The 14,473-nt window shown below is 35.4% G+C and overlaps 1 protein-coding gene across 8 annotated transcripts in view; it reads left to right on the plus strand.

Annotated features, from left to right (window-relative positions):
* Nucleotides 1-14,473, plus strand: part of PKN2 (protein kinase N2) — a 165,942-nt gene that overhangs the window by 93,284 nt on the left and 58,185 nt on the right. For all 8 annotated transcript variants that reach the window (XM_009212350.3, XM_003892155.4, XM_003892154.4 and 5 more), the window contains exons 3-6: nt 2,567-2,721; nt 12,634-12,751; nt 13,398-13,543; nt 13,639-13,852. In XM_009212350.3, coding sequence (XP_009210614.1) covers nt 2,567-2,721; nt 12,634-12,751; nt 13,398-13,543; nt 13,639-13,852 — 633 coding nt within the window. The remainder of the gene's footprint in view (nt 1-2,566; nt 2,722-12,633; nt 12,752-13,397; nt 13,544-13,638; nt 13,853-14,473) is intronic.

Consider the following 14,473-nt stretch of genomic DNA (forward strand, 5'->3'; position numbering starts at 1 on the left):
CTAAAATCATAGAAATCTGTAAAGCAACATATTATGCTTTTTTTTTTTAACTTTTATTTTAAGCTTAAGGGTACCCATGAAGATTTGTTATATAAGTAAACTTGTGTCTTGGGGGTTTATTATACAGATTATTTTGTCACTCAGATATTAAGCCTAGTACTCAATAGTTGTTTTTCATGTTCCTCTCCCTCCTCCCACCCTCCACACTCCAATAGGCCTCAGTGTCTGTTGTTCTCCTCTATGTGTCCATGTGTTCTCATCATTTAGCTCCCACTTATAAGAAAGAACATGTGGTATTTGGTTTTGTGTTCCTGCATTAGTTTGCTAAGGATAATGGCCTCTAGCTCCATCCATGTTCCTGCAGAGGACATGATCTCTCTCTCTCTCTTTTTTTTTTAATGGCTATATAGTAGTCCATGGTGTGTGTGTGTGTGTGTGTGTGTATACACGCACACATTTTCTTTATTCAGTCTGTCATTGCTGGGCATTTAGGTTGATTCCATGTCTTTGCTACAATGAATATACACATGTATGTGTCCTTATGATAGAACCATTTATATTGCTTTGGGTATATACCCACTAACGGGATTGCTAGATCGAATGGTATTTCTGTCTTTTGGTCTTTGCAGAATCTCCACACTGTCTTCCACAATAGTTGAACTAACTTACACTCCCACAAACAGTGTATAAGCATTGCTTTTTCTCTGCATCCTCACTAGCCTCTGTATAATAGCCATTCTGAGCCGGGTGCAGTGGCTCACGTCTGTAATCCCAGCACTTTGGGAGGCCGTGGCAGGCAGATCACGAGGTCAGGAGTTCGAGAGCAGCCTGACCAACATGGTGAAACCCCACCTATACTAAAAATACAAAAATAAGCCCGACATGATGGCGTACGCCTGTAATCCCAGTTACTCAGGAGGCTGAGGCAGGAGAATGGCTTGAACCTGGGAGGCAGAGGTTGCAGTGAGCCAAGATGGCGCCACTGCACTCCAGCCTGAGTGACAGAGCAAGACTCCGTCTCAAAAAAAGAAAACAAAAAAAGCCATTCTGACTGGTGTGAGATAGTATCTCATTGTGATTTTGATTTGCATTTCTCTAATGATCAGTGATGTTGCGCTTTTTTTAATGTGCGTGTTGGCCACATGTATGTCTTTTCAAAAGTATCTGTTCATATCCTTTGCCCACTTTTCAGTGTGGTTATTTTTTCCTTGTTAAGTTCATCATGGATGCTGATGTTAGACCTTTGTCAAATGTGTAGTTTGTGCAAATATTTTTTCTCCCATTCTGTAGGTTGTCTGTTTACTCTGTTGATAGTTTCTTTTGCTGTGTGGAACCTCTTTAATTTAATTAGATCCCGTTTGTCAATTTTTGCTTTTGTTGCAATTGCTTCAGAGAATATTATGAACACCTCTATGCATATGAACTAGAAAATCTAGAAGAAATGGATGAATTCCTGGACACATACACCCTCCCAAGACTGAGCCAGGAAGAAATAGAACCCTTGAACCGACTAAAAACAAGTTCCAAAACTGAATAACCTACCCACCAAAAAAGCCCAGAACCAGATGGATTCATAAACAAATTCTACCAGATGTGCAAATAAGAGCTGGTACCATTTCACAGAAACTATCCAAGAAAATTGAGAAGGGACTCCTCCCTAACTTATTCTGCGAAGTTTTGTTTTTGTTTTTTAAATAGAAGCAACACAGTATCCTTTATGAGAGGCTGTGGACTTGAATTTTTCATCCCTCTGTAACCTCCTTCTGCCCTGCATCAATTTGATATTGATGGATCAATATTTTTGAAGCATTGCTACACTGTAGATAACCTTAGTTCTCTTTAAAAAGAATTACCTTAATTGAATTTGTATCATGTTTGAATATGCTTTATTCTCCAGCTAATGAGGTTATAGTAGGAAATTTAGTTTAATTATTGAATAAACTAGTCAAGTTGATTTAAAAATAATAGTGTTGGCCGGGCGCGGTGGCTCATGCCTGTAATCCCAGCACTTTGGGAGGCCGAGACGGGCGGATCACGAAGTCAGGAGATCGAGACCATCCTGGCTAACACAGTGAAACCCCGTCTCTACTAAAAAAATACAAAAATTAGCCGGGCGTGGTGGCAGGCGCCTGTAGTCCCAGCTATACGGGAGGCTGAGGCAGGAGAATGGCTTGAACCTGTGAGGCGGAGCTTCCAGTGAGTGGAGATGGCGCCACTGCACTCCAGCCTGGGCGACAGAGCGAGACTCCATCTCAAAAATAATAATAATAATAATAATGGTGTTGGAGAAACCATGGACAATCTTCTAACTGAGTTTCAGACTTAATATAATCACTTTTATGTTTTAAGTGGAATCTACCCTGGGAAGTAGTCTTGCAACTCAAATACTTTTTTTTTTTTTTTTTGCATGAATTGGTTGAATTCATGGATTGTCTATGAGCATAAGGAGATTTCATTTAGGCTCATCTCAAAGTTTGAAAAACGCTGTTTATTTGAAAAATATTAACTTCCAATTTTAAGCAGCAATTCATTCTAATAAGTAATTTTAACAATATTTTATTTACAGATTGCCCAAGGACTCCAGATACTCCAAATAGTGACCCTCGTTGTTCTACTAGCAACAATAGATTAAAGGCTCTACAAAAACAATTGGATATAGAACTTAAAGTAAAACAAGGTGCAGAGAATATGATACAGATGTATTCAAATGGATCTTCAAAGGTAAGTGTAGTAAATAAATGTAACTACTTAGTCATTATTTGCAGATTCCATAGTTATAAATTTATCTACTCGATAAAATTTATTTGTAACTCCAACATCAGTACTGGTGGCATGGCACTTTGGCAGTCATTTGTGTACATGCCTGGAGCGGGGGAAATTTGAATTGTCTGACATGCTTATTTCCAGCTGAGGTCTAACAAGGTGATTTTGCCTTCTTAAGCTATGGTACACTAAAAAGTATCCTTTTTGAGATCTGTTTAGTGCTGTGTTTGTCACATTTTTGTGCTTTTAATTGGTAATTTCACTGTTTAAACACTATATTATGACATCTGAGATAATTTTTACCTCAAAATTTGAAAGAGTGAATAAAAGAATTTGGAAACATGTTTTGTTTCGTGGGTTTTTTTTTTTTTAAGGTAACATTTTTAAAATTGTTTATTCCTACCAAGACCTAGTTAATCAAAAATTTGACCTTATGGGTAAAGGATACACAGAGCTTTCCATATCTGCAAGTTTTCTGTAAATCTAAAATTATTTAAAAAGAAATTATCTAAAAAAATTTAATCTATAATGAGTTTTCCACATTATAGACCACTCTCCCAAGTTTTTGGGAGAGGGCAAATGAAAAGATGGTACATTTTGGCATCATCAATAATTGCTTGGCCTAGACCTGTGCATTCTTGGGAATCTGGTATGGGCATATAACTCCTAACTGAAAATCAGTGTTATGTGGAGCAATTCTTAGTAATAAGAACATGTCCTTGTTATTAGGTATAATGCAGCAAAAAAAAAAAAAAAAATTGTTGTGAGCCACTGAACCAGATTATCCTCAAGGTTCTCTTCAGCCTAAGGTTCTATAGTTTTAATAATTTCCAAAAATTCTAAGAAGGATATAAAATTATAAAATATACCTTTTTACTTTCAACTCATGTATTTTAAATATTTTTATCTCTGCAAATCAATTTTTTATATTTTAATAGATATTTTAAAAATAATTTCATAATAAAAGTTCTTATGTATTTTGTTTGTTTGTTTCAGTTTAAAAAGAATTTGAAATCAGAGGGAAATTTTTTTTTCTTAGTCGTGCATCCTAGCTATTCACCCCAAATGAAATTTGAGGCTAAGCCTGGTGGCTCACACCTGTATACGTACCACTCTGGGAGGCTGAGGCAGGAGGATTCCTTGAGGCCAGGAGTTTGAAACCAGCCTGGTCAATATAGCAAGACCCTGTCTCAAAAAAAAAAAAAAAAAATTGTTTAAAGAGAAAGAAAAAAAGACATTAGGGAAGATATCAAAAAGAAAGAAATGTGTACTTTTCATAAAAAATGTTTTAACGTTAATTATGAGCATTAGATTTTATGTTCAAAAGAATTTTTTGTTACTTTTAGAGAAAGGTATTTGTTCCTATTTACTTATGTGATATTTGATAGGATATTATTTCACTAACTTTGAACATTTCTTATTGGATGATAGAGTTATTGTTTGTGCTGTTATTTTTAGCACTGACATTTAGTTTTAGGGATTTTATATTTTTATAAAATGTTATTTTGACCTTTTTTTTTCTAAGTAAATACTTTGTTCCTGGAACTGCGATTTTAGCACATTATGCTGAGCATTTTCAAATTAACCCAGCTACTACCTTTGGAGTGAAGTTTTTAAATCTGGGGTGGAGGGATTAGTTTGAGGGGTTTATGAACCCTTTGAAGTTATAGGAAAAGCAAGTGTCTGTGTTGATAGTTGTATGGATGAAAGGGCTGTAGGTTACACCTTATTCTCAAAGTGGTATTTAATCCACAAAAGATTACTAACCACTGCTCTAAGTTGAACAGTTATGGACATATTAAAAGTAAAACAAATAGATAACCTAAAACAACCACAGATCCAAAGTGAACAAGGCTGTGAGCATCCTGTTAAAACAGATATGTCAATTTTGCATAGGTTTTTATTTTGAATTAGATTTATTAATTTGAGAGGGACTCAAATGGATGTCCAAAGCCCATTTGCAACTACTATTGTCTCTGAGATAGGCCTGCCAGTTATTTCTGTCTAGATTCCACCTTAACTGTTTTTATTTTTCATCTTTAAACTTCTCAAAGGGTCAGAGTACATCGTTTTAGATTAGGGAAAATTATAAATTTTAATTATGTGGAATATTAATTTATTCACTAAGGATTTAGTTAAAAGTTTGATAGCCATTATGCTAGGCTGTGGGGTATAAGTGTAATAAAGATGGTCCTTATTACATACTAGGTACTCAATAGATAATATCCTGCTTTTAAGAGACCCGCTATCTTAAAAGGAGATATATCGTGTGTGAATAGTTACAGTGTGTAACAGTGATTTGTTTGACTGACTTTGGAAGCACAATGGAGAATCTTTTAAGTTTTAGTATGATATTTGAAGGATGATTTGGCATTTAATAAAAAATTACTTTTTAGGGATGGTGGTGTGGTTGAATGCAGTATATACACAGTAAGGAACTGTGAAATAGCCTGGCTTATTCTAAGGAATGAAAGTGATTTGGTGTGGCTGTAGCACAAGTTCTTAGCATATTTCTTACCTAACATATCTGAGGGTAGCTAAAATGTACTTCTAATAGTAAGAGTTGTCAACTCTAGCAGTCGTTTTCAATTAAAAGCCATAGGGAAACAAATCTGAATCTCCAGAAAGACATTCATTTTGTTTGGGAAAAGTCCTCCAGGTGATTCCATTAGGGCTTCTTTCCCTTCCCCACCAGTGGAGTTTTAAGTGGGTGAGGCATAGTAAGAGATACAACGAAACTGAAAGAAAAGCCAGGTTATATGGTAGTTTGCACAGAATTAAGCAGTTGTGATTATCTTACAAGATAAATGGAGCTGCTGAAAGCAGGGAGCTCCTTTTAGCAGGGAAAATACACAATCAGATTTCAAGTTTAGAAATTTCACATCCATCCGGTCAGGTGTGGTGGCTCACGCCTGTAATCCCAGCACTTTGGGAGGCCAAGGTGGGTGGATCACCCGAGGTTGGGAGTTAGAGACCAGCCTGACTAACATGGATAAAGAAACCCTGTCTCTACTAAAAATACAAAATTAACTGGGCATGGTGTTGCATGCCTGTAATCCTGCTACTTGGGAGGCTGAGGCAAGAGAATCACTTGAACCTGGGAGGTGGAGGTTGTGGTGAGCCGAGATCACACCATTGCACTCCAGCCTGGGCAACGACAAAAGGAAAACTCCATCTCAAAAAAAAAAAAAAAGTTCACATCCATCCTCCTCAGACTTAAAGAATTAATTAAAGAAGGTCTTATATGCAGGCAGTAAGTTTAAGTAGTGTTTTGCAGTAGTACAGGTTAAATAGCTTCCTTTCGCTTGTAACAGCAGTGAAAACAGTGAAGATAAGAGTCATACTTTTGGTATCTTGGATATGAGGAAGGAGGCAGAGTCAAAGATTGTTCTTAGATTGGTTATGTGGATAGACTGATAAATTATGGTGCCCTTCACAATGACAGAGAATTCATGAGGGGGAGCAAATTTAGGGACAGGGATGATTAATTCAGTTTGGCAGTAAAAATTGTCAACAGGACTCTGGTTATGGGATTCTACATGATTAAATTGTTACCCTTGTGCATGTTATGATCGGAGCTGTCCTTTTTAAATTTGTCAGATATTTTCACCCTCCTGCTTCAGAACCCTCCAGTGGTTTTCCCTCATACTTAAAATCCAGAATTCTTATTCTGACTCTGAAAACCTATAGCTTCTGATCTCATCTTCTAAAACACCTTCATCTCACATTACACTCTAGCTACACTAGCTTCTTTTCTATCCCTTAAACATAGCAAGCACACTCTTACCTCGGGGCTTTTGCACTTGCTATATCTTTGCCTAGGTATCTGTTCTCCCAAGTACTTTTGTGGCTTTCTCCCTTCATTAAGTCATCTACTTGGATGCTACCACCTCAGCAAGCTCTTCACTACTTATCCTAAGATAAATAGCAACCTCTGTCTCTTCTTATCCCTTTATTGCATTACCACTACCTTAAATTACAATTTATGTGATCAGTTTCTTTACCATCAGTTTTCAGCATTAGAAAATAAATTTCATGCAGGCAGAGACATTATCTTGGTTATTACCATATCTTCAATACCTAAAACAATACTACATTGAAGAAATTTGCTACAAATACTCAATAAGTATCTGTTAAAACAATTGATACCGCTTCACTGCCCATTCCATTTATCTTCCTCTGGCCCATAATTTACACATTGTTCTTTTTCTTATTTCATACTGTGTGTACTGTAATTATTTTCTTATTATCCCTTTTATGACTAACATGTTTTTATTGTCAGCACAAGGATCTGAGGAATGGGATGCAGTTATTTTACCCCGTTACATAAGTAGTTTAGCTTGCCATTTTCTTATTTGGTAGTGTGGCTTTAAGCAGCATCATTGTTTTTTGTTTTTTGTTTTTTTATCCTTTGAAACGATCTCTGGGGGCTTCATGAGATATGTTAAAGACATACCTCCTGTTTTTTGTTGTTGTTGTTGTTGTTTTGAGACAGAGGCTCGCTCTCTCGCCCAGGCTCAAGTGCAGTGGTGCAATCTCGGCTCACTGCTACCTCCCCCTCCCAAATTCAAGCGATTCTCCTCCCTCAGCCTGCCTCCTATGTACCTGGAATTATAGGCACACACCACTATGCCTGGCTAATTTTTTGTATGGCTAGTAGAGATGGGGTTTCACCATGTTGGCCAGACTGGTCTCGAACTCCTGACCTCAAGTGATCCCCCTGCCTGGCCCTCCCAAAGTGCTGAGATTACAGTCGTGAGCCACCATGCCCAGCCATGTCTCCTGTTTATAGAATCACTTGAACCTGGGAGTTTTTGAGACTTTGTCTCAAAAAAATAATAAATAATAAAAATAAAGACATGTCTCCTGTATATATATTCAGGCGGTAAACCAAGGTATTTATTAAAATTTGGGGTTCTTACCAGCATCTTGCATTGGTTTTAAGTGTTCCCCAATCCTCCACATATGGATATACCAGACTGTCCATCCAGGTCTCCCCAACCGCCAGTCCTCCAGTTTTGTTTGTTTAAGCTTTGAGATCTAATTTAGATAGAAAAAAGTTGCAGATATTTAGTTATATATTTCGATTAGTTTGGATGTTTCTATACATATGTATGCATATGTGATACCACCATGACAACCAGGTTACTTCCAAAAGTACCCTTGGGTTCTTTAGTGGAAGTTTGTTTTTTTGTTTGTTTGTTTTTGTTGTTGTCGTTGTGAAAGCACTTAACATGAGAAAATCTCCAGTCTTGACATATTCCACACTTATTTATTATGACGACTCAGGAAGCCTTTCTGGATTCCCTCAACTACAATTGATTCCACCTTTTTTTTTTTTTTTTTTTTTTTTTTTGAGACAGGGTTTCACTCTGTCACCCAGGCTGGAGTGCAGTAGGGCAGTCTTGGCTCACTGCAGCCTCCACCTCCCAGATTCAAGTGATTCTCGTGCCTCAGCCTCCTGAGTAGCTGGAATTACAAGTGGGCACTACCATGCCTGGCTAATTTTTTGTATTTTTGGTAGAGGCAGGGTTTCACCATGTTGGCCAGGCTGGTCTTGAACTCCTGACCTCAGATGATCCGCCCGCCTCAGCCTCCCAAAGTGCTGGGATTACAGGCGTGAGCCACCATCCCTGGCCTGATTCCATATTTCTTGGGAATTTTCTTCAGCTAGTTTTAACTTCCTAGTGCATATAATAATCATTTGTATGTCTTCTAGCAAATTATAAGCTTCATCGGGTAACATTCTGATTGATTAATATTTGTATTTTCACTGGTCTGGCATGTAATTTATGGCTTACTTCCTGTATGTTACTTTAACATAAATACATGATGAAAAAATAAGAATGATTGGCCTATTTATTACCTAGATGGTACTAATAAGAACAATGATTGGCTTTTTTGAAAGTTTTCTGTGTGATGTAATGTGTTGTAATGTCCCACTGTAGCTTGCAAAACAAGATGTTATTTTTTTGTAAAATAAAAAACATATAATTTGAAAATAGTATAAATGTTTAGTTATTCTTATAATTGTAAAATATTTATTCCAAATATAATTACCAGCATTATAGAGTACCAATTACTAATAGTTCATTACTTTAGTCTATTAGGTTGAGCCATATAAAATTGGCTGTTTTTTTAGTTCAAAATCAGTCAGACATTGGCATTTTCATGTAGTTCAACCTCATATATGTAAAAACTTTCCCAAAGTTTTTATCAACATAAGTCAGATTTCTCCAATATGTAAACCAGTTCATATACTCCAGCCTTATCTCTTCCCTTGTACGTATTATGTGCTCAATAAAAATTCCATTGAATGCCTGAAAACGTAAAACTGATATGTAATAACTATGTATTGCCTGTGATAGATAATATCCAAAGTCCATTTTAAAAGTTTCATCATATGTTGACATCCTGCAGATCCTCCAGAAATTTCTGTGGGAAAATTCACCGATTTTGAAAATAAAATACAAGTGCTGTTTCCTGCTTGTTGAATTGAAATAGTGAAGAAAGGAGTATTTCCAAAGAAGTAAAATGATGGAACTACTGTCATTTTGCATGACAATAAAATAATAAAAGAAGTAGCTTAATTGAAGAGGGTAATATTATATGGTTTACTTAATATTTATACTTTTACATTAGAACTTCAAGACACTTAATCATTATTTTTATTGTTCTAAAAGAGAACATTTTAATGCCAATTATGTGCTAGGCAATATAATTTTAGTTTAATGCTAACAAAAGTTTTATATTGAAGAGAATGGTATCACAATTTACATAGTTTATGCAAGAAACCTAAGGCTTTCAGAAAATAGATAATTTGTCCAAGTTTATATATAATAAGATTTGGGCTCAAGTCTGTCTGACTGCAAAGTACGGTTGTCCCATTAAATTATGAGCTTTGGAATACTTTTACTCTAGTCTGATCTCAAAGAAATTCAGTCATGCATTGCATTACAACAGGGATACATTCTGAAAAAAACATCAGTGGGTGATTTCATCATTGTGTGGATATCATAGAGTGTACTTACACAATTCTAGAAGGTACTAGACTATATGGTATAGCCTATTGCACTTAGGCTGTAGTAACAGCATGTAACTATACTGAATACTGTAGGCAGTTGTAACACAATGGTAAGTACTTGTATATCTAAATATATCTAAACATAGGTATATGTATTCCATTGTTGACCTAAATGTCATTATGCAGCAGTCTGGCCAGAAGCTATTTTCTAAATGACTGACTTTGGGAATATGAAAGAAATAGAAGAAAAATTTATAAATTTCGTAAATATGCAATGTTTTTTCCTCCATGGTATATTAACCTGAGTTTGGTATTCAGCAGAGTATATCTCAGCTCACTTTTATTCCCCTTATCTCCAATCTTTTTCTTCTTTATTCAGTGTCAAATAGTGTTTGATTTATTGAAATAATACTGCCGTCATCAAGCGTGTCTCTTGGGTTCTAAGAGACATGAATCTCCGGGAGGATACAGGTTGATTGTGTGCTATTTTATTTCCAAATTAGTACTGATTGCCTTAGTGATTAAAAATAGAGATGCTTAAATAAAATGCAAAGCTTGTCCTTTCTTATGAGTAAGTACTTTCTAACTTGATGTTTAATCAATTTGTGTGTGTATGTGTGTGTGGATACCAGTCTTTAACAACTGATGCAACTCTAAAAACAGGAGGTGGCATTAACTTCTAATATTTCTTTTTAAAATTTCTTAGTTTTCTACAGTTGCTGTAACAAAGTATCACTAATTTAGTGGTATAAAACAACAGAAATGTATTATGTTATAATTTTGTAGTTATTTTGTCTGAAGTGAACCTTACTGAGCTTAAATCAAGGTGTTGGCAGGACTGCATTCCCTTCTGGAGGATGTAGGGCAGAATGTTGCCCTGTTTTTTCCAGCTGCGGGAGGCTGCTCACACTTCTTGGCTCCTGGCTTCTTCTAAGCCAGCAATAGCAGGTCCAGTTTTTCTCACATCACATCACTCTGACCTTTTCTTCCTCCCTTTTCTACATTTAAGGACCCTTGTGATTACATTGGGCCTATCTGGATAATCAAGGACAGTCTCTGTATTTTAAGGTCAAATGATTAACAACATTAATTCTATTTGCTACCTTAAATCTCCTTTGCCATGTAAGGTAACTTACTAACAAGATTCTGAGGCTTAGGACATTGACATCTTTGAGTAGGTCATTATTTGGCATACAATTCCTTCTGTCACTCACATTCAGTGTTACTGGAACTAAGCAATGGTATGCTATTGCATTGGTTCATTTGTGTTACTGTAAAGGAATATCTGAGACTGAGTAATTTGTAAAGAAAAAGGTTTATTTTTGGCTCATGGTACTACAGACTGTACAAGAAGGATGGTGCTGGCATGTGCTTCTGTTGAGGGCCTCAGGAAGCTTACAGTCATGATGGAAGATGAAGGGCAGCCAACATGTCACCTGGTGAGAGGAAGCAAGAGAGAGAGGAGGAAGTACCAGGCTCTTTTGAACAAACAGCTCAACAACCAACGTGAACTCATAGAATGAGAACGTACTCATACTGTGAGGGTGGCACCAAGCAATTCATGAGGGATCTGTCCCTGTGACCCAAATACCTCCCAGTAGGCCTCGATTCAGACACTGAGGACTTACATTTCAAAATGAGATTTGGAGGGACAAACACCAAATCGTATCAGGCATTAACATTATTTCACTTAATTCAGAGCTTTTTTTGAAATCTTAAGAAATGACAGAAGTCTATTCTCCAGCTTTATTAAGAAGGTCTCATTTTTTGACATTAAAGTCTTTCTAGGGACCTTTCTCATTGTCACCAGGGTTGACAAATGCTGTTTTCTACCTCTCTTAGCATAATTAATTGGAACACAAATGCTATCTGATTAGGTTTTTATTTTAGGTTTAATCATGGAGGCATTCATTTCATACTATGTTTCTGAATCTTAGAGTTATTGATCATAGTAAAGAAAAATTCTTTATTTTTTGTGTATAGCAAAAATAAGAAAATTACAAATGTGAATTTGGATTTTGATTTTCTAAAAAATAGTAACAAGATTCAAACCTACAGTATCTGTTAGCAGATAAATGTATTGTGCTGTGTGTATATATATATATATGTATATACATAATGAAATATTGTTCAGCCTTGAAAAAGGGAATACTGCCATATATGACAACATGGGTGAGCCCGGAGGACATTATGCAAAGTGAAATAAGCCAGACACAGGAAGAAAAATACTGCATGATCTCACTTCCCTGTGGAATCCAAAAAAAAGAGCTGAATAAATAGAAACACAGTAGAATACAGTTACCAGCAATAGGGAGGAAGAAGAAATGGGGAGAAGTAGGTCAAAAGGTACATATTTAGAGTTAGGTAGGATGAATAAGTCCAGAGATCTAATATATAGCATGAACTACAGTTAATATTATATACCGAAAATATGCTAAGAGAGTAGATTTTAGATACACGTAATACATATACACATGAAAAGGGGTAACCATAGAAGTAAATTTGTTTGACTGTAATAATCATTTCACTGTGTGTATGCATACCAAAACATCATGTACACTGCAAGTATATGCAATAAAAAATAAATTTTAAAAACACAGCCATAATAAGATTTACTTCTCTCCCAAACTGTCTTAACTAATGGAGTTGTTTTTCACAATTATCACTCTGTAAGTTTGATGGCTCTTTTTTTTGTAAATTTATCAATAAGATATATTATAGCGCTAACAGCATTCTTTTAACTGTTTTTCACTTGCTGATACATCACTTGATCTGTTTAGAAGATATGAAAATGTTTCATTTTCCCCTTTATTTGCTTAATTTTTCAAACTTTTTTTTTTTAATAGGATCGGAAACTCCATGGTACAGCTCAGCAACTGCTCCAGGATAGCAAGACAAAAATAGAAGTCATACGAATGCAGATTCTTCAGGCAGTCCAGACTAATGAATTGGCTTTTGATAATGGTGATGGAATAAATTGTCCTCCTTCTTATGAGCATAATGGTGCTAAATAATCTTATGTAGGAACAGGGCAGTGGTTCAAAGTTAAGGGGGAGGAAGCATTATTATTACTATCTTTTTTTTTTAATCTTGAGTTTTAGACTCTTCACTTGGATAGATGCTTTTAGATATTTGGCCCTTATATTTCAAGAAGATATTGATCTAGAATATATCTCTTCATTTAAATAGATTATCAAATACTTACAATCAGTCTGTATTTTTAAAACAATCTGTTACCTGTTTAAGAGTATGATTTTGTTTTCTTTTGTTTTTTTGGTTTTGTTTTATTTATTTATTTTTAATTCCAGAAGAAATCTTTACAGCTAGTTGCTAAGAGTAGGAGTAGAAACTTTCAGTCTCCCAGTGTTACAATATTTGGATATCTTTCACCTCTAAAATCTTTTTTCCAGATTTGTGATTTTGATGTATAATGACAAAAATGAAAGACTGAATTTCAGTATCATATCAAATACTTTTATTTCAGTGTTTATTGATGTAAGGACTAAATTACTGTAATGTCACGGGAATTCATTTCTTTTCATGATTTTAATCACTGCAAATTGGAAAGTCAAATAAATGGTGCAATTAAAATTTCTTTTTTCCCTTCTAGCAAAACCTGTGATAAGTCCTCTTGAACTTCGGATGGAAGAATTAAGGCATCATTTTAGGATAGAGTTTGCAGTAGCAGAAGGTGCAAAGAATGTAATGAAATTACTTGGCTCAGGAAAAGTAACAGACAGAAAAGCACTTTCAGAAGTAATTCTAAATAAAATTTTTATTTGATTTAATAAATACATTATTCAAAGTACGTGATTATTTGAGTGACAACAATTGTCTTTTCCCTGTGCAAGGCTCAAGCAAGATTTAATGAATCAAGTCAGAAGTTGGACCTTTTAAAGTATTCATTAGAGCAGAGATTAAATGAACTTCCCAAGAATCATCCCAAAAGCAGTATTATTATTGAAGAACTGTCACTTGTTGCATCACCAACACTAAGTCCACGTCAAAGTATGATATCTACACAAAATCAATATAGTACACTATCCAAACCAGCAGCATTAACAGGTATGTAGTGTATATCCGTTGTTTGTTGTGTGTATTTTTGTCTATAACTGGTTCTGATTTAATAATTGAAAAACTTGTGCATAGATTTTTTTCAATTGTGATAAGATACACATAGAATAAAATTTGTTGTATTAACCATTTTAATTTTATTCAATTTGGAAGCATTTAGTATATTCACAATATTGTGTGACCATCACCACTACCTAGTTTCAAAGCATTTGCATCACCCCAAAAGGAAACGCATACCCGTTAAGCAGTCACTCCTCATTCCCCCTTCCTCCCAGCTGCCAGCAACTACTAATTGTCTGTCTCTACAGATTTGTTTATTCTAGATATTTCATATGATAGAAATTATATAATTTGTGACCTTTTTTGCCTGGCTTATTTTACTTAGCATATTGTTTTCAAGGTGCATTCATGTTATGTATGAGTACTTCACTCACTTTTAATGTCTGAATAGTATTCCACTTGCGGGAATATTCCAAAATTCAAAACTTTTTGTGCACCCAACATGATGCTCAAAGGTCATGTCCAAGGAAATTCTCATTGGAGCATTTTGGATTTGGGATTTCAGATTTCCAGATTAGGGATGCTTAATCGGTAAGTATAATATAATATAAA

Source organism: Papio anubis, chromosome 1, assembly GCF_008728515.1.
Source record: "Papio anubis isolate 15944 chromosome 1, Panubis1.0, whole genome shotgun sequence".
NCBI lineage: Eukaryota > Metazoa > Chordata > Mammalia > Primates > Cercopithecidae > Papio > Papio anubis.